This window comes from Myotis yumanensis, unplaced genomic scaffold (genome assembly GCF_028538775.1).
Source record: "Myotis yumanensis isolate MYYU_CA2020_CCGP unplaced genomic scaffold, mMyoYum1.0.hap1 SCAF_19, whole genome shotgun sequence".
Taxonomy (NCBI): Eukaryota; Metazoa; Chordata; class Mammalia; order Chiroptera; family Vespertilionidae; genus Myotis; species Myotis yumanensis.
The window spans coordinates 10,495,975-10,517,581 of record NW_027223770.1 but is presented as its reverse complement, the minus strand read 5'-3'; the positions used below and the strand labels follow the sequence as shown (position 1 = coordinate 10,517,581).

The 21,607-nt window shown below is 37.8% G+C and overlaps 1 protein-coding gene across 1 annotated transcript; it reads left to right on the top strand.

Moving 5' to 3' along the window:
- The first annotated feature begins 30 nt into the window (after positions 1–30).
- RAD9B (RAD9 checkpoint clamp component B) lies at positions 31–20,957 on the top strand. The gene is made up of 11 exons (XM_070400148.1): positions 31–190; positions 2,490–2,560; positions 3,617–3,763; positions 3,970–4,084; positions 6,241–6,340; positions 11,191–11,297; positions 13,482–13,588; positions 13,669–13,733; positions 14,873–14,995; positions 16,407–16,611; positions 20,847–20,957. The coding sequence occupies exons 1-11, from the start codon at positions 31–33 to the stop codon at positions 20,955–20,957; spliced, it is 1,311 nt and encodes a 436-aa protein (XP_070256249.1).
- Positions 20,958–21,607: the final 650 nt, after the last annotated feature.

Sequence of the window (21,607 nt, the reverse complement as noted above, 5' to 3'; positions counted from 1 at the left end):
TCCCGCCGTAACGCGAAGCTACTTCCGGGGATGGAGGGGAAGTGGAAGGGAGGGAGGGAGATCTCGAAGCTTCTGAAGGCGCGGCCAACATCCGGGAACCTGGGGCGTCGAGTGGTGGCGCTCTTGCGACTCGGCTTGTTAGGGTCCTCAGCCATGCTGAAGTGCGGGATGAGCGGCAGCCAGGTGAAAGGTGGAGCGGCCTTTCTTCCCTTCCTACGGAGAAAGAGGGAAAGCCTGAGGGTTCCGGCGGCGTTCCGCCATCATCTTATTCTTCACCCTTTGCTTTTATGCCTAAGGGCTGAGGACACAAAGTCTGGCCACAACCAGCCCCCGGCCCCCATGGCCCTGTTCGTTTCCGAGGGGAAGATGAAGGCCCATGTGCTTTGATTTCTGCTTAATATTTATTTTCATAGGTGTCTACGAAATGAAGCGGCACCATCGGGGCAGAGATGGGGAGTGTGGGCCTCAAAATCGGGATGAACTGTGGGGCAGAGTTGAGGATAAAAAATAATGCTTGGACATGGGAAAAACAAACCAGTTCTTTATTTTAGAGCCTACCATTTTTATTTATTTTTTAAATTTCATTTTTATTGTATTTTATTGTTGACAGTACTACAGATGTCTCCCATTCTCTCCTCCCCCCCCCCCCCCCTTTACCCCCTCCGCTCAGCCCCAACCCTACTATTTTTTTGATTTATGACCTGGGACAAGCTACAGAATCACCTTAGGGCTCAGTTTCTCGTCATCAGTAAGATGACAAATAGCATGTTTGTTTTAGCGATGAAAGGAAATGCATGTAAAGAGCTCAATAAATGGGAATGTACAGGGACAATTATAAACTGGAGGCCTGATGCTCCAGATTCATGACCAGGAAGGGTCCCTAGGCCTGGCCTGTGATCAGGGCCAATGGGGCCTCCCGCCCCCTGGTGGTCAGCACACGTCATAGCCAGCCGTTGAACTCCCAGGGGGTCAAACTCCCGAGGGGACAATTTGCATATTAGCCTTTGATTATATAGGATGGTACTTTAAACAGGTAAATTACTCCAGAAAATCTGTATTTGGGAAAGCAATGGTTTCCCTCAAACTGTAACCTGAAAAATGATCGTGGAAAGGCATCTTGCAATGCAGCTGGCTTCCCTGTGTTGAGGACTTCTGTGGAACAGTATGGAACAGGAAGTTCTCAATTCTTAATGAGCAATTATTTACATGATTAATTATGTTGGACTGTAAACACTGTGAGGGCAGGAACTATTCCTGTCTTGTTCATCCCTATACCCCGACTGCCCTGGGGTTGTGCTTGGAACATTGTAGGTGCTCAATAAATACTCATTGGCTGAGTGAAAGGTCTGCATTAGGCAGCTCCGGGGGAAAAAGTGAATGTGAAGTGGGGAAAAGGGGCAAATGCATCTATCTTTCTCAGTTTGAGGTCCACACTCCCAGCTCACATACTTATGATTAAGCCTTATAATCTAATTTTATGTTCTGGAATTGTTTTCCCTTTTGTGTACTTTTCCATACATTGATATGGCCATCTATGTTTATTTTGCAGCATTTCATTCCATATCTGTTTGCCACATTTTTTTACTTATTAATAACTCATGAGGACATTGCAAGCGTCATGCCAGGTCAGACCAGTTTTCGTTCAGCCCTATTTTTTTAAAATATATTTTTATTGATTTCAGAGAGGAAGGAAGAGGGAGAGAGAGACATCAATGATGAGAACCATTGATTGGCTGCCTCCTGCACGCCCCCCACTGGGGGGGGGATCGAGTCCGAAACCTAGGCATATGCCCTTGATTGGAATCAAACCTGGGACCCTTCAGTCTGTAGGCCGAGGCTCTATCCACCGAGCCAAACTGGCTAGGGATAGCCTCTCTTTCTGAAAGGACATCTAAGTATGTTTGGTGGGAAGATTTGGCATCTTTCATGCAACCCTCAAACATCAGAGATGCATCTTGAGAGCCTCTAATTTATCTCATGACTTGCTTTGACTTTGCTACCAGTCAAGGTATTAAAAACCTTCAAACCATCCTCTCCATTCTTTGTTTTTACACTTTTCCCAGAGTGGGGTAGTGGAAGATACAAGTTTTAAAATACATTAGTATGGGAGGAAATTGGCTTGCCACAATAGTTCATGCAACACTGCAAACATGCAGAAAGGAAGAATTTTGTTGCATGTTATTTCATATACTCATTCTTTGAATTTATTGAGCTCTTACTATTAACTTGGCATTTTGCCAATAGTATTATACTGTATTTGTTTTTAAAAAAATTATTGTTGAAAGTATTACAGAGGTTCCCTTCCCCCCCACCATTGACCTTCTCTACCCTGCTCCCACACCCCCAATGTATTTCTTACAGCAATTTGTAGTATTAGTCTATAAACACTGTTCTTTATGAATTTAAGTCCCATGAATGCTGAAGTAGACCTATGATTTGTTTTTGTTTGAGAGGAAGAATATAAGCAGCACCTTTCTTTTTCTCTGTAGTCTTTGGGAAAGCAATCCAAGCTCTATCAAAAATTAGTGACGAGCTGTGGCTAGACCCATCTGAAAAAGGTGTAAGTAAGAAAGTTAACTCATAGACCATTCATTTATTAAGACAAAAGAAGTTTAAGATTCCAGTACAGATTGTATGTTAACTAGGAAATCCAGAAATTATAATTATCCTTTTCACTGTTCATATTTATTGTACATATCTAAATATATTTAGAACAGCGATTTTCAACCATTTTCATCTCATGGCACACATAAACTACTAAAATTTTTTGGCACACCAAAAAATACATTTTTTGCTAATCTAACAAAAAATAGGTATAATTTTGATTCATTCACACTGGATGGCTATTGTGTTGGCTGTTATCATTGTTTTAAATTTGACAATCTAAGGAAAAAGAGGTCAGTGCCCCTGAATAGTCATGTATTACATGTTTTAAAAATTCTTGCAGCACACCCATTGAAAAGCATTGATTTTGAGCATAGAAAATTTTTAAATCATGCAGATAAACACAATTAATTTAAATCAAAAGTCACAAACTGGTGGTCAAGGGGCTAGATATGGCTTGTACAAGTGTTTTATGGGGATTGCACTGTGTTTTTTAAAAATTGAAATTATTTTTAACAGTTAAAAATTGGGAGAGTCCACATAAAAATCTGAATTTCCTGTTTCTCTTGAAAACTCAAGAAGATCTGACAGTTTGGGGCCTGTATTCCCAAGTGGAAATAGTTGGCTGAGACTAACAGTTTCTCCCCTTAGAAAAGGCAAGAGATCGCCATTTTGCTGTGAACTCTTTTCACTCCCTTTTATATTGCCTTCTGCCACTTTGCACATTAAAGTTAAGGCCCCTATAGGCATTTGTAATTTTACAATTTCAACATGCAAAATTTTAGATTTAATACCTATATATATTCAATATAGATATGTATACATATGTGTATGCATATGCAAATTTAATATACAGTGTATAAATGCCGTCCATATAATATAATTTATAGCCATATAATGCAGTTAACCTTATTTGAACACATTTAATTGCTATACTAAACAAAATAGAATTTTTTTAATTAATCATTTAAAGAACATTTTTTTTTCCTTAATAGCTTTTTTTTTTTCCCAGCTTGCTTTAAGGTCTGTGAATTCTTGTCGCTCAGCATACGGATGTGTCCTCTTCTCTCCTGTGTTTTTCCAACATTATCAATGGTCAGCCTCAGTAGATATGAATAATGGCACAAAATCAAATTTAAATTGCAAATTGGGAATTAAGGTAAATATAAGTGGCCCTGGTTGTCTCTTATATTGTGGAAATATTCGGTATATCAGACAGAACATCTATCCTGTACTTAATACTTGGTTTAAATGGCAGGTAGGACAAATCTATTCATTTATGAATATGCATACTCTTGTTTGTTTTTAAACTAATTAAACAATCATATTGAGTATATGCTGTTCCATAATATATTTGTATTACAGTCAATTCTGCCCATCTTTAGATGTCTGAATTCCCTCGAAAGAAATGTAGAGATGTGCAAAATATTCACCAGATCTGATAAGTGCAAAGTAGTCATTCAATTATTCTGCAGACATGGTAGGTATTATTAAAACTAATGTATTGTGTGTTTCTTGTTAATATTTTTATTTTTAGAATATTCAGACTGCATGTCAAGAGTTCCCATTACATTATTGCTTAGAATTTGTGTAGTTTTATGGTAGGGCAGTTGGAAGTACTTGAAAAATATTATCTTATTTGTCTCTGTAGAAGTATTGTGAGATGATTGGTATTATTTCTTGTCAGTGACACAAGCTTTGCCTGCATAAACCAATTTTTAATTTAAACAATTGGTTGTTCTCAAATTAATTGGCTGCTTGATACTCTGTAAGAACGCCTTGGTAACAGTGTTCGTTGGTAAGAACAAAAAAAGAATAATTCCTGCTTTAGCCGGTTTAGCTCAGTGGATAGAGCATTGGCCTGCAGACCAAAGGGCCTGGGGTTTGATTCTGGTCAAGGGTACTTACCTTGGTTGCAGGCTCCTCCCCCGCCCCAGTCCTGGTCAGGGCTTGTGCAGGAGGCAATCAATCAATGTGTTTCTCTCTGTCTTTCCCTCTCTCTTCCACTATCCCTAAAAAAATCAATGGAAAAATATCCTCAGGTGAGGATTAACAAACAAACAAACAAAATAATATTTCCCTCTAGGCTGAAAGAAGCACGGTAACTGGCTCAAGGTCACAGAACTAGGAAGTCGTAGAGCCCGGATTTAAGTCCTGCCCCACAATAGTAGAAACAAAACCTTCCCTCATTCTCTCTGCCACACCAAGCTATATAACAGATTTCTTTTTGTTTGTTTGTTTGTTTGTTTTTGTTTTGTTTTTTTTATATATTTTTATTGATTTTTTACAGAGAGGAAGGGAGAGAAATAGAGAGTTAGAAACATCGATGAGAGAGAAACATCGACCAGCTGCCTCCTGCACAGCTCCCACTGGGGATGTGCCCGCAACCCAAGTACATGCCCTTGACCGGAATCGAACCCGGGACCCTTCAGTCCGCAGGCCGACGCTCTATCGACTGAGCCAAACCGGTTTTGGCTATATAACAGATTTCTTGCCTGCCTGCTTTGTGTGGTCAATATTCGAATGTTGTACTCATAGGACTTTTACATGTTTGACTATGTATAGCCTGGTGATTAACAGCATGGGCTCTGGAGGCCATAAGGCAGTGGTTCTCAACCTGTGGGTCGCGACCCCTTTGGGGGTCGAACGACCCTTTCACAGGGGTCGCCTAAGAACATCGGAAAACACATACATAATTATATATTGTTTTTGTGAATAATCACTATGCTTTAATCATGTTCAATTTGTAACAATGAAATTGGGGACCACCACAACATGAGGAACTGTATTAAAGGGTCTTGGCATTAGGAAGGTTGAGAACCACTGCCAAAGGTCTGGGATAAAACTCCTGCTCTGCCCCTTCCTTGCTGAGACCTTGGGCAAATTATTTTACATCCCTGTGTCTCAGTTTCTCAATATATAAGTTGGGGATAATGTTAGTACCAGCTTCCTAGGGTTTTTGTGAAGATTCAATGAGTTTTCTAGGAAGTTATAGTTCTAAACTGTTTAAAAGAAGGCGTGGGCCCTGGCCAGGTAGCTCAGTTGGTTAGAGTGTTGTACTGATGTGCCAAGGTTGTGGGTCCTTAAAAAGTCATTTAGCCTCACTGAGTTATTGTTTCCTCTTCTGAGATTAAGTACCTGCCCTATAGGGATATTGTGTGGATCAGAGGTAATGTATGTAAAATGTATACCTCAGTTCCTGGCATCTAGGGCCATAGCCATTACTGCTACACATTTTTCTCAGAGGAAAAGAATTCACAGGCTAGATGTTCAGTTTTATATTCCAAAGGTCCCATTCAGAAATATCAGGCCTGGATGACAGATACTGAATAATAGATAGCTGAGCTGTAGTGGGCAATCACTATTTTACACACAATTTAAGAAATTATCTGTATTTCAAAAGAATGTGGGAACTCTTTATTGCCTGCTTGGTGAGATGGTCTGACATATTGCCTGGTGTCCACTAGGGAGCGATAAACACATTCATTAAGGATTAGTGGTTCTCCATGCTTTGTGCACCTGCCAGATATTAAATATAACTTTACTTATATTATTTTAATTTGGCTGTGAAACTTAAAAACTTCTTAATATTTTAATTTTGAACTTAAAATTAACAGGTTGTTTATTCTTTTGAAGGTATTAAAAAGACTCACAATGTGTGTTTTCAAGAAAGTCAGCCTTTGCAAGTTATTTTTGAAAAGGATACGTGTAGTAATACACTAATGATTCAGCCAAGGTAATGAGTTCTCTGTTGATTCTTTTTCTGAAAATAGTATGGTTACAGAGTAAAGAATTAATGTCCTAGAGCTTTTAAATAAGTCACTTTTTTGTTTTAAAGCTAACACTGGACTTGGAGAAATCACCATATAGGATCAAGAGGAAATCTTGATAAAGATAATAGTGTATCAGTGATTTTCAACCTTTTTCATCCCACAGCACACATAAAGTAATTACTAGAGTATTAGTTTTTGGTTTGAATCACATCAAAAAATATATGTTTTGCCCTGATCGGTTTGGCTCAGTGGATAGTACATTGGCCTGCAGACTGAAGGGTCCCAGGTTCGATTCTGGTCAAGGGCATGTACCTTGGTTTCGGGCACATCCCCAGTAGGAGGTGTGCAGGAGGCAGCTGATCGATGTTTCTCTCCCATCAATGTTTCTAACTCTCTATCCCTCTCCCTTCCTCTCTGTAAAAAATTAATAAAGTATATTTAAAAAAAATATATGTTTTGCTGATTTGACAAACAAACAAACAAAAAAGGTATAATTTTGACTCATTCATGCCAGACAACTATTGTTGTGTTGGCTGTTGTCATTTTTTTTAAGATACATTTTTATTGATTTCAGAGAGAAAGGGAGAGGGAGATAGAAACATCAATGATGAGAGAAAATCACTGATCGGCTGCCTCCTGCACACACACTACTGGGGATCAAGCCCACAACCCCGGGCATGTGCCCTTGCCGGAATCAAACCGAGGACCCTTCAGTCCGCAGGCTGAAGCTCTGTCCACTGAGCCAAAACCGGCAAAGGCTGTTGTCATTTTTAAAAAATATATTTTTATTGGTTTCAGAGAGGGAGGGAGAGAACTGTTGTCATTTTTTAAAAGTTGACAATCTAAGGCAGTGATTCCTAAAGTGGGCGCTACTGCCCCCTGGTAGGCGCTGCAGCGATCTATGGGGGCGGTGATGGCCACAGGTGCATTTGGGGGCGATGAGTAACTGCTATTAAAATTTTTAAAAATTAATTTCCAGGGGCTGAGTAATATTTTTTTCTGGAAAGGCCAAATAAGTTTGGGAACCACTGATCTAAGGGAAAAGAGGTCAGTGCCCCTGACTAAATAATCATGTATGTCATGTCTTAAAAATTCTTGTGGCACACTGGTTGAAAATTACTGTAATTGCCTAATGGTAGCAATAATAATTTAGTGGCCAAGAAAATTCTAAAAATATTCCATCAGTAGCTTTCTTCATCAAATGTTATCAGGAGAAAAATATATTCTCTAATATTTTGCATTTACATGGTGCCTTCTGTCTGAGTCTTAAAACACACAGCATAAGGAAATTTCAACATTTTTTATATGAACTGATTTTATCCGTAAGTATTTCCATTTTTTTCCTCTAGAGAATGAGTCAATGTACTCAATTTTTCAGTTAAGCCATAACATTAAACATTAGTTACTTTGTAAGCCAAAATATATTTTATCCTTGTTGTTTTTTAAATTACCAAAGAAATACGTTCTCGAAATACATCTAAAATTTATAGAAGATTGCAAAGATTAAAAAATGAAAATCTTTCTCCTCTACCTGCCCTTTATTCTATTGGCAATGATAATATCTATTAATAATTTGGTGTATATCATTCTAGCTCTTCTTTTTATAGCTATTTTGTTAAATTTATAGCCAATCTCTCTGTAATTCTCCCTATAATTATCGTGATCTCTTTTTCTCGCCTCTCAAATTTATATCACATACTTTATTATACATATTTTTTTATAATATATTATACATAGTATTTTCAAAGAAAATGTCCCACTATTATTTTTGTTTGGCAACTTGTTTTTTTCAGTTTCTATGTCAGTTCACCTAAATCTATCTTATTATTTTTAATGACTGTATAATTTTTCATTGTAAGACTGATTGGTAATTTACTTATCCATTATCCAACAATACAATAGTCTCCCCTCCCCACAGTTGATTCCTAAAACTGCAGATAGTACCCAACCCTATATATATTGTTTTTTTCCTATGAATACAGACCTATGATAGTTTAACTTATAAATTAGTCACAGTAAGAGATTAACAATAACTAATAAAATAGAACAATTATAACGATATACTGTAATAAATGTTATATGAATGTGGTGACTTGCTCAGGTCTTCCTATAGACTCAATGATTTCTAGTGCATTATGTTGTCTTCAGTCAGAACATGTTTTCTGCCCATGTCGTCCACCCACAAATTCAATGCCTTTTCCATCTTAACTAAGCACTACCACACCCACTGTGGCTGTAACTTTTGCAGTTCAAGGTGCAATAGCAAGACTAGCAGGAATTTCTTTTCCTTCTTTACAACTTCATAGGTATAAGATTTGTTCTTACCATAGATCTTAGCAACTTCAGCATATGACTTTTTTTCTTTCCTTATTAAGTTAAGGAGAACTTTCTTCTTTTTCCTTAAAGGAAGCACTTTTTGGCTTCTCTTTGGCATATCTGAATTGTCAGCATCACTACTCTTGCGATTTGGGGATATTAATAAGTAAAATAAGCACTGCAGTACTTCGACAGGCTAGCTGATGATAACTGTGATAGCTACTAAGTGATTAACGGGTAGGTAGCATATACAACGTGGAGACACTGGACAAAGGGATGAGTCACATCCTGGGCAGGATGGCACCGGATGGCATGAGTTTTCATCACGCTACTCAGAATGGCAAGCAATTTAAAACTTATAATTATTTCTGGAACTTTCCATTTAATATTTTCAGATCACAGTTGACTGGAGATAACTGAAATCCAGAAAAGTGAAACCTCAGATAAGGGGGAACTGCTGTATTGGTGAAAAAGGTTGTTTCCAACTTTTTGCCATCACAAACAATGCTGCTAGTAGTACATAGGGTAATGTGTTAGTTGTCTGTTGCTGTGGAGCAAATTTCCCCAAATCTTGGAGCCTTAAAAAAATAGACATTTGTTACTTTGTACTAGTAAGTGTGGCTTAGCTGTGTGTATCTGGCTCAAGGTCACCAAGGTTGAAGTTAAGCCATCAGCCAGGACAGTGGTCTTATCTGAAGGCTGTGGAGGGAGTTACTTCCAAGCTCACTGACATGGTTGCTGGGAGGCCTCAGTTCCTCACCAGGCAAGCCTCTCCTTAGACTGCCTGATTGTACTCACTACATGGTGATGAGAGACAGAGACGGAGAGGAGGAGGGGAAGTCTCCCAAGATGGAAGCCGTGGTCTTTTTATAACCTAATCTCAGAATTGCTCTCTTATACTTCTGCCATTTTCTCTTTGCTAGAAGTGAATCTTAGCTGTCCAGCCCACACTCAAGGTGAGGGGATTTATATAGCACCTGAAAAAGAGGAGGTGGGATTATTGGGGCCTCTTCTAGGCTGCCAAACACAGATAGAGTCCTAGAAATCAAATTTCTGGCTCAAAGGCTTACAAATTTTAAATGTGCATACATACTATCAAATTGCTACCTGGAAAGTTTGTATCAATTTACATTCCCACTAAATGTGTAGGAAAATCCTTCCAAGTAAAAGATATGAATGATCTTTTACATTTTTGCCAACATAATAGATAGAAAATGGTATTATTAGAGTTCTTTGTTGTTCTTATTTCATTACTAGGGAGTTGGAGTATCTTTTCATATACTTATTAGCAATTGGTATTTTTCTTCCCTAATTGCACATTCATGTCATTTTTTTAATATATATATCAGGTTGTTTGGTATCTTGTACAAAACTTCCCCCTTAACACTGGAAACGTTTCCAGATGAATTTGGTAGGCGTTCCTCACATTTTGGCATCAAGAAACACTAATACCAACATTACAAAAATTCTAAGAATCTGTTTTGTTTTTTTTTTTGTCAAATAACACCTCAATTTCAAAAGTAGCTCAGAAGTTATAATGCAATAATAAAAAGGCAAATAACCTAACTAAAAAACAGGTGGAGGATTTGAATAGACATTTCTCCAAAGACGATATAAAATGGCCAATAAGCACTTGAAAAGGTGCTCAAAATTATTAATCATGGGGAAATCCAAGTCAAACAACTTGAAATCTGTGAATTGTGTAGTAGGTTAATTATATCTTAATAAATCTGTTTTTAAAAAGGGAGCACAGAATGAAAAAGCACTGGGGTGTCAAGACAACCTTGAAATAATAATTAGTAATCAGGTCAAGTAACAAAGGGAAAGAGAATATAGGCAGCAGGCTGCTTGTAAACATCTACCTCTCAGCTGGGTCTCCAGCACTTACCCCAATTGTATTAGAATGGCTCTGTTTTCTACTATTTCCCTTAGGAGTGTGATCCCAGGCCAATTAAAGAAATTGTTACATAAAAAAGAACTAAAATCATTTTATTCTAGTGTTTGGTTTATCCTGCAGCTCTCACATGCTTTACTAAGAATGCATCTTACTATTCTCTTGGCCTTTAAATGAAGTTAGAGTTTCAAAATATACTAAAATATAGCAGCTCATATAAAAGAAAGAAGAAAAATTTACATTTTGGATAAATTTTTCTAAATCTAGGCCGACTAACCTATTTCTAGATTAAAGATTTGAGTCCCGCCCTAGTTGGTTTGGCTCAGTGGATAGAGCTTTGGCCTGCGGACTGAAGGGTCCCAGTTTCGATTCCGGTCAAGGGCACATGCCCAGGTTGTGGGCTCGATCTCTAGGGCAGGGGAGACATGTGGGAGGCAGCCAACTGATCAATGATTCTCTCTCCTCATTGATGTTTCTATCTCTCTCTCCCTCTCCCTCTCTGAAATCAATAAAAATATATTTTAAAAAAAGATTTGAATCCCATTAGAAAGCTGTTTGTTTACTTTCCAAAGGATGTAATATTTTTTTTATTACATTTCCCAGAGTGCTTGCTGAGGCAATTGTTCTTTTCACATCAAGTCAAGAGGAAGTTACTCTTGCAGTTACTCCACTGGAAGTTTGCATTAAGAGTTCTACTGAGGAATCAATGGGTATGGATTATATCTGTCATAGTGCTTTAATGTAATATCACTTCCTGGTTTTCTTGATGACTAACCATGCAGTAAATATTAGTGGCATAATATTTATTTTTGTTTAAAAAGCAGTAAGATGTAGAAGATCATTAAAATGTTTAAGAGAGCCTAGCCCGTTTGGCTCAGTGGATAGAGCGTTGGCCTGTGAACTGAAAGGTCCCAGTTTCGATTCCAGTCAAGGGCACATGCCCGAGTTGTGGGCTCGATCCCCAGTGGGGGACTTGCAGTAGGCAGCCAATCCATGATTCTCTCTCATCATGGATGTTTTTCTCTCTCTCTCCCTCTTCCTTCCTCTCTGAAATAAAAAAAATATATAAAATAATAAAATAAAATAAAATAAAATAAAATGTTTAAGAGATCCAGGATATTTACACAATCAGTAATTTAAATGCTTAGCTTTGAAATTCCAGTTGTTTTAAAATTAGGAGAATGGTTACTGAGAAAATTTTAAAGTTAAGATTTTAAAGTTTTTCTCATCCTTTATTATACTTTGTGTTTAGCATGAAGAAAAATTAAGAGGCCAGCAATCCAATTGAGATGACCTTTGACTACATAAGAAAAAGTATATTTGAATTGGAAATGTAAGATATTCCAGGCAGCAAATGTATAGGGCAGAAAATGTGAATACTTCTTAAGTCAGCTCTTCCAAGAGTTATCTAGATGGAATGGAGAAACTAAGGCACTATCAAATCAGGAGTTTTGGTATCAGGAAAATTTATGGGGTCTTTTTGGCACAAGTTGTTTGAGACTCTTTGACCTTGGATACTTTTTTTGGTGATAGCAGTAAAGAAAGAATACAAAGGGAGGAACTTTATTATTTTAAAGTGAAAAACCAGTAGAACTGGGGATTAAGTTGTGTCAGGTGACTTTTGTAGTGTTTAGTTTGTGCCAGATTCTGTTCTAAATGGTTTTCATTTCTGAATTCATTTGATCTTTGTAACAACTCTGTGATGTAGGTACTATTATGATCCCTCTTTTCCATCTGAAGAATATGAAGCACAGAGAAGCTAAGTGACTTGCTGGTGTCACATAGTTAGTGGTACCTGGTGACCTGAGCACAGGACACAAACTCATTTGTGCTATTACTGCTTCTCTCAGATCTCCTCTACATTCTTTCTTGGCACTCAGGAGTGCATGATCTCGGAAATATACACTTGACTAGTGAAGGGGTCTGGTTTATATTCCATAATGCCATCTCTGAATAAAGATGGCCATTTATAACCAGGAGACACTGTCTCTTATGAACAACTTTCTAATGAGTAGTTCTAGTTATGTTTGACTAGGGACCCAATTGTTTAATTCTATTATTGAACTTACTCTATGCTAGCACCCTGGAGTGACATGAGCCTTCTTGTTTGAGATGAATGTATTTGTAAGGTATTGTTTGGTCCTTTAAAAAAATGTATACCATTTATCCTTTGTTCTTATACTTACATAATTTATGTTCATTGAAGAAAATAATTTTTAAAAAGCACTAATATAAAAGTCATCTGAAATCCCACTATCCAGAGATGAGCACTTTTAATACCTGTTTCTATATTTCAGATCTAATAGGAGATGGGTTGTGTGAAAGTAATGAAATGCCTTGAAGCTATTAAAAGTAATCTCATATTGTGTATATACACTCCTCTCTCTCTCAGAGTGTATATCAAAGATATTTATTGAAGCTAATTTTGTGGAAAACACAAGTGAAAAACAGGCAATGGATTTGAACAGACATTGACATGGCTTGTAATTGATGCTGGGAACTCAGCTGGATTGTTGTCCAGAGTCCTTGCACATTATGTGGCTTTTTCATATATGAAAGCATGAACTCAGCATGGTGGCTGAGTTCCAAGAGCAAGTGTTGCAGGATAGAGGAAGTGGATAGAGGATAGATGGGGAGGCTACTAGTTGCTAAAGGTCTGGGCCCAGAAACCAGCACCAAATCACTTCATCATGTCCTATTGGTCAAAGTAGTCAGAGAGCCCGCCCACCCAGATTCTAGGATAGGGGAAGTAGACATAGAACCCCTCTCTCAATGAAGGAATGTCACGGAATTTATGGCTATGTTTAACTTACCACGTAGGTTATATTTTTATATTCAAACTTAACAAATATCTCTAGAACTAATTTTATTCATTTTCCTATGATATTGAACAGATTTGAACAGTTCTGTATACAGTGAAATGTTTGTGGGTCCCCATGAGTTTGAGTTCTTTCAAATTGGAGTTGACACTGAAATAACATTTTGCTGCAAAGAATTGAAGGTAAAGAAAAATTTGTACAAAATTAAAATTTTCACTGATAGTTTTTAAGAAATATTTCATTTTTCTTCTTTTTCTTTCAGGGAATGCTGATATTTTCGGAAGCTACACATGCTCCTATAACCATGCATTTTGATTTTCCTGGGAAGTAGGTCCTTAGGGAACTTTTCTGAGTTTGTTTCTTTTTCTTTTGTTATATGTTAATAAAACTATTTCAATCACTTTGAAATTAATTCGTACCTTAAGAATTCCTTAACCTCGCTAGCAATACTTATCAAACTAAATTTTGAAAGATGCCATAACATAGTATTTTTTAATTGGTAACTTGATTGAGAAAGATATATGCTTCAACATTTATAAATTTGATAGGAATAAATTGCCTAATTAGAAAATAATACATGGCTTAAATCTCTGTGAAACTATGATACTTTATTTTTTAAAAATATATTTTATTGATTTTTTACAGAGAGGAAGGAAGAGGGATAGAGAGTTAGAAACATCTATGTTGAGGATGAGAGAGAAACTTCGATCAGCGGCCTCCTGCACACCCCCTACTGGGGATGTGCCTGCAACCAAGGTACATGGCCTTGACCAGAATCAAACCTGGGACCCTTCAGTCCGCAGGCCAACACTCTATCAACCCAGCCAAACTGGTTAGGGCGAAACTGTGATACTTTATATGATACTCCAGCACTGAACTTTCAAATGAGATTGGGTTTGGATAGCTGTTTTATAAATTTAGATCTGATGATTTCAGCTCTTAGCACTGTGTTAATCAGTGAGAAGACTAAAAGGACTTCTACTTTTTTTTTTTTTTTTTTTTTCGCTTAAAGTATTACAAAGGGTATTACATAAGTGTCCTTTTTTCCCCCCCGCCCTTGACAAACCCCTACCCTCCCTTACCTCCCAGTGTCTTATGTCCATTAGTTATGCTTATATGCATGCATACAAGTCCTTCGGTTGATCTCTTACTCCCCTCCCTCCTGCCCCCCAACTCTCTCTGGCCTTTCCACTGCAGTTTGACAATCAGTTTGAGGCAGCTCTGCCTCTGTATCTATTATTGTTCAAAAGTTTGTAATGGTCTTTATTATCCATGAATGAGTGAGATCATGTGGTATTTTTCCTTCATTGACTGGCTTGTTTCACTTAGCATAATGCTCTCCAGTTCCAAAAGGACTTCTACTTTTACTGTTTCTTTTTATTCCTGAATTAGATATAATTTTTTCATATTTTCCCAATGTCCATCAGAAAATGATTGTGATGTTTGCTCTGACTTTGCCTTTTTAGACCTATGGCTTTAAGTATTGACCATATGTTATTGGAAGCTAACTTTGTTTTGGCTACATTAGCTGATGAGCCAAGTAGAGCATCTTCTCCGCAATCATTGTGTCTGTCACAAAAACGAAAAAGGTAAGGTCATGTTTTAACATCTTTATTGGCTGGGAAAAAGCCATTGCCATTTACTCTGAAATAATTCAGGAAACAATGGAGGAGTAAAACATTCAATCAGAAATTATGACAGAATCAGGAAAACTTCACTGTAACAGAAATATCACTTCTTGCTCTGGATATTTGCTTTTCCTCTTCTGGTCAGAATTTACCAAGACTCTCTAATTTATCTTTGTTATTACCCAAAACTGATTTTCATTTTTAATAGTTGCTTTTCAGGAGTGATAGGGTGTTAAGGTGCACAGGAAAGTCTATTCCTACCTAAAACTCTCTTTCTCATAGGGACAGCCATTGTTTTTCTTTCCTTTTTTCCCCCTTTGGTCTCTTAATAACTTTCTTTCGGTGTTGGTGAGGGTGCTTCAACTGTAAAAACAACATAAAGTTACTATGGGAAATTTGGAAAATACATGGAAGTACAAAGAAAAAAACAACCATCACCCACAATTACACTACCTAGAGATAGCCACTGTTAACATTTGGCTCACCATATTTCCTTTCAGACTTATTTTGCATATACTTGTGTTTTTAAACAAGATTGAGATCATATAGCATATGTAGTTTTGTGTCCTGTTTTTCACCCCAAAAATATTATATTGTGAACATGGCCCAATATCATGACTTGGAAACATGATTTTTAAGACTATACATTTCGTTGTACAGATATATAGTAATTTATTTGACTCTTTTTTTTAACTTGGTCCTGTTACCATTTCACAATAGCAAATTATTAATACCTCAGGTCATGCACGGTAGGTTAAGAAAAATTCAAATCTGTAGAGAGAATTTCTAAATAATCATATATGTAAATCTTAACTTTGAAAACAGTTCCATATTATTTCAGTATATTCTCTAAACCAGTGGTATCATTGTCATCCCATATTGCTCCATTAGTTATATAAAAACTAGAGGCCCAGTGCATGAATTCGTGCACAGGTGGGGTCCCTCTGCCTGGCTGGTGATCAAGGCCTATTGGGGGGCTGGCTCGGGGGAGGGACCCCAGGAGGTTGGCTGGCTGGCCCGCCAATCGGGGCCTATTGGGGGGGGGGGGGGCACTTGGAGGGAGGGGCTGTGGGAGGTTGGCCAGCCGCAGGAGGTTGGCTCTGGGAGTGCAATGACCACCAGGGGGTAGCTCCTGCATTGAGCATCTGCCCCCTGGTGGTAAGTGCGCATCATAGCGACTGGTTGACCAGTCATTCCAGTCATTTGGTCATAATGGTCACTTAGGCTTTCATATATATATATATCGTATGCTGGCCAGGCTATAAAGGCATAAAAATATATATATATATATATATATATATATATATATATATATATATATATTTACCTCAAAGTAAATAGTTTATTCATTTAATTTATATTAATACCTCAGGTCAGATCTGCCATGTTCAAATTCAAAGGTTGGTAAAAAAGATAGCAAGGCCATGGAGTCTATCTCAAGAAAAGTAGCACCCAGAAAGCTTTATGCTGATGAGATTCTCTCAAACATCTCTGCGTTGGAAAACTCTGGCAGTCCTATAATGAAAAGAGTGAATAGTGACACAGAGGAAGAGCCAGGGTCTCCATCTCTCAGGAAGGTAAAAGAAAAATGTTGAGACACAACCATATCTCAGTCAAGAATTCTCATCATCTGTCACCCTTTTGCAGTCTCCCTGCTCCAGCCCACCCTCAATATCCTGAAGATAAATAAATTTTCTTACTTTTTGACAGTAGAGAGGTGAAACCAATCTGCGATGGAGAAAAGACTAATTTATTTTATAGACCGTTAATACAATTCTTTTTTTATGAGTTTGTTGTTGTTTTGCTTAATCCCTTCACCAGAGTAATTTCTAACATAGTATATTCAAGTAGGGGTTTGGATCACTTGTTTTAAAGAATAAATTATGATCGTGTATAGCATACATATCTTTGAATACAAATAATACGCTAGTCTATAGTTTGTTTTCTAAAATAAATGTTCTTCTCATTTCATTTTTCAAATCTGTTTGGAAAATCATTTATTCATAGTGATACAATATAACTTTTATCCCCAAAACATCACAAGTTCCTTCATAGCAAAGTCACAGTTAATAACATATCAAAATACCAACCTTTTACTAGATTGATGATAAGCTTCACAGAATGCTAACATTAAACTTTATGAAATCTACTGAGGATAAACACAATTTATTAGAAACAGAAGTATCTCAAATAATGAGTTTCAATTTTACATTTACATTAATATTTTATTCAAGCCTGTTTTGCTATTGCTGCTATTATTGATTTGGGAATATGAGTTTCTTAGTTAGAATTAGAAATCTAGGAGGAGAAATGTTGTTTCTAAAAGTCACTATCTTAAGCTGTATAAAAGACTTTTTAGGACAGTAAAATTGGATGGGGGATATTGGGTGGATGTGTGGTGTGTGCAAAGCCCTGTGATGGGGGAAACATGGTGGCTTTAAGGAACCGAGGGCTGGCCAGTGTGGTTAGAGAGTAGCAGCCAGGGGGAAACAATGGCACAGGGTGAAGCTCGTGCTGAGGTTGAGAAACCCTGATGCAAAGGCTGCTGAAAAGTCTAAGAGCGACCAGGAGAGTATGGCATGAGGAAGGTACAAGAAGAAAGTGTCTAAGTAGGAAGTGGGATGAAGACTGAAAATGGCCATTGGCTTAAGGATGTGAGGATTTCTGGTAACCATAATAAGAGTTTCTATGAAATGGTGATGTCAAGAGCTTTCAGATAGGACTAAATAGGAGAATAAGAAAATGGAGACAGCAAGTGTAGACAACTATAGCAGAGGTAAGGCGGGGAGGGAGGAACAGGATGGGACTTTTTATATATTTTAAGGATTAGAGACATTATTTTAAAATGCTTATATTCCTGTCCAGTAGAGGGGAGGCTGTGAGGCAGTAGGGAGGAAAGGATGGGCATTAGCTGGGAAAAGGGGTGCACTTCTGTCACAGGAGGAAAGGAGAAGATGGGAGTCAAGCAGAATTGCCTGCAGAATCTGCCTTTGTCCTCTGTCTCCTACAACCCTGGTGTTAGTTTAAATGGCTCAGGTAGGGGAGTCAGAAGCAGATCACTGATCCCAAACTGTGTGCCTTTGGGGGAAGGATTCTGTTTTAGAGAATGCATTGGTCCAGTTGTGAAGGTTCTGGGTGTTTCATGAACCATCGCCATCAAAGTTAGGGTGACCACATTGGAGCACTTAATGAGAACTTTTACTTTGAATAAACAGTACAGTTACTTTCCCCCCTCCAGTTTTCTTGCATGTTCTTTGGGGCAGTTTCTTCTGACTAGCGAGAACACTGCAACAACCCTTTCAATAGTCTGGCAACAGCAAGTGACAGTGAAGAGGACATGAATAATGGCAGTTTTTACATATTCTAACATTTAATGACGGCTGAGTTACCCCACCCCCCACCCCATTTACTGGCACACCTCAAACACATTTCACACTTAGTCTATATTGTCTTGGACTCCCTTGAAAAGCAGGATGGACTTCTGCTTTTCTAAACATCTTCATCTCGCACCACAACCATATGTAGAAATAGCTGCTTGTTAACTATATGTAATTTGCTTTAAATCCATTATACGACTTGGAAAGCAGTTTTCTGTGCAGGAAAAAGGCTCATTAGAATTCTTTTTTTTTTTTGCACCCCGCCCCCCTCCCCCGCCCCCAAAGATGTGCAAGTCCTAATAGCCAGAACCCCTCATTAGAATTCTTCAATGCATGTTCACATTAGAGCTTTTAGCATTTTCTTTGCCAGTTTTATAAAGGTATTTATTTTTTTATTTATTTAAATGTTTTATTGATTTTTTATAGAGAGGAAGGGAGAGGGATAGAGAATTAGAAACATCAATGAGAGAGAAACATCGATCAGCTGCCTCCTGCACACTCCCCACTGGGGATGTGCCCGCAACCAAGGTACATGCCCTTGACCGGAATCAAACCTGGGACCCTTCCGTCCGAAGGCTGACGCTCTATCCACTGAACTAAACCGGTTAGGGCTATTTATTTTTAAAATATATTTGTATTGATTTCAGAGAGGAAGGGAGAGAGACAGAAACATCAATGATGAGAGAGAATCACTGATCAGCTGCCTCCTGCACACTCCACAGATAGAGCCCGCAGTCCAGGAATGTGCCTGATGGGGAATAGAACTGTAACCTCCTGGTTCATAGGTCAATGCTCAACCACTGAGCCATGCTGGCCAGGCTATAAAGGTATTTAAACGTTCTTCAGCAGTCATTTGGAGTGCACCAATACTGCTTGTAGAGTTTCGTGACTAATAGGTATTTTTGTATTTGATTGCAAACATTTGAATTGTGGTGCTTTCAGACATAGTTATGCAGTCTTTTCTTGTGTAGTGCCATGTTTTTGGTCACTGCTTTTTATATTGTTAGGATTTTAAGCAAAATCCCTGGGGGAGGGAGTCAAGAATAAAAATACTAGGTGTACCAGTTAATAATGTGGACTTTTTTCAATAGATGGAGTTACCCATATGTTGATATATGCAATTTGATATGTATCCTGTTTTGTTGTATTGACAAGCTTCAAAACTTCATACGTCAAATTTTCTGAAGGTGTTAGCATCACAGATATTTTTATGCTTAAAAATGTCGAATTTCGTGCCAAAAAAAGAGCATTTGAGGGAAGTTTTAATTCATTACTTTACTGTGAAGAAAAGTGCTGCTGAAAGTTATCGTATACTTCGGGAAGCTTATGGTAAACATGCTCCACCTCAAGATACTTGTGAACGCTGGTTTAAATGCTTTAGAAGTGATGATTTCGATGTGAAAGACAAAGAACATCCAAGTCAACCAAAAAAGTTTGAAGACTAACAATTACAAGCATTATTGGATGAAGATGCATGTCAAACTCAGAAACAACTTGCAGAAACATTAAACATTGCTCAGCAAACAATTTCCAATCATTTACAAGCAATGGGAAAGATTTTAAAGGAAGGAAAATGGGTGCTACATCAACTGAATGAAAGACAAATGGAAAACCGAAAAGTCATCAGTAAAATGTTGCTTCAATGGTACAAAAGAAAGTCTTTTTTGCATCGAATTGTGACTGGTGATGAAAAGTGGATTTATTTTGAGAATCCCAAACGCACAAAATCATGGGTTGATCCAGGTCAACCATCAACATCGACTGCAAGGCCAAATCGCTTCGGAAAGAAGACAATGCTGTGTTTGGTGGGATCAGGAAGGTGTGGTGTATTATGAGCTTCTAAAACCAGGTGAAACTGTTAATACTGATTGCTACCGACAACAAATAATCAATTTGAACCACGCTTTGATCGTCAAACGACCAGAATATGCCAGAAGACACGGCAAAGTAATTTTGCTTCACTATAACGCACCATCACACACACTTCAAAACCAGTTAAAGACATGTTAAAATATCTTGCCTGGGAAGTACTAACCCACCCGCTGTATTCACCAGACCTTGCTCCTTCAGATTACCACTTGTTCCGATCAATGGCACACGCACTTTCTGAGCAGCATTTCAAAACGTACGAAGAAGTGGAAAATTGGGTCTCTGAATGGTTTGCCTCAAAACAAGAAAAGTTCTATTGTGACGGTATCCACAATTACCTGAAAGATGGGGGAAATGTGTACCTAGCGGTGGACATTACTTTGAATAAAGCACTTTGGATGTTTCTCTTGAAGTTATCATGTTTTCTTTGATTACAAAATCCGCATTATTAACTGATACACCTGGTATATAGCTACCTCCCTCACTTTGGAGTCTTTTTATATATTGTAAAATCTTATTTGTGATAGCTTTAAATTATCCTGATTTTCAGATGCAATTTTCTGTAGTGTAAGGCAAAAAAGAATTTAATGGAAGTGATGCCAAAAAGTTATTTCTGTATATCTGACATAGAGCACTTACCTCCACTGTCAAAAAAGCCTGGATTTGGAGTGGAATGAGGTGGAAAATGAGCGTCTCTGTTCTTTGCCCCTTTTAGAATAATCTTGTTACCTGCACAGACTAAAATATCTGGCACAAAAGCATTCTTATGTAATATCTGATGATGTAAGCCTCTCCCTCCCCCAAACCTGTTTAAAAGTCAATTATAACCTGACAAACTAGACTTCTGTAACATCTTATTGTTAAGTCTTTGTGAAACCACCAAATCCCAAAGAAATGTTAACTGGTAAGCAATTGTACTTCAGATTTTGTGAGGAATTCATAAACAAAGGTGGCTGAGTGGATCAGTCAACTTTAGAACTGTGAACAGACTTCCAACTAAAACCAGAATGAATTTGGCTCTTGTAGCTCAGTAATGAGTCAGAGCTACCCACAATAACCTAATAAAAACCCAGGTTCATCCCAAAATGTTCCTCAGTGAATGAAAATGGGCTTTTTGTGGAAACTGAAAATACCCACATAATTTCAAGCAATTCTTTCACATGTAGGCTAAAGATTTATGTATCTCATGCTTACACCGGTGACTAACACTGAATTTCACATGATACGCGGGCAACTATAGATCTCCTTGCAGAGGATGGAAGTTTTTGGCTCACTCTTGGAAATGGGCAAGGGGGGTTAGGTCCTGGAGACATCATCATCAGTAATT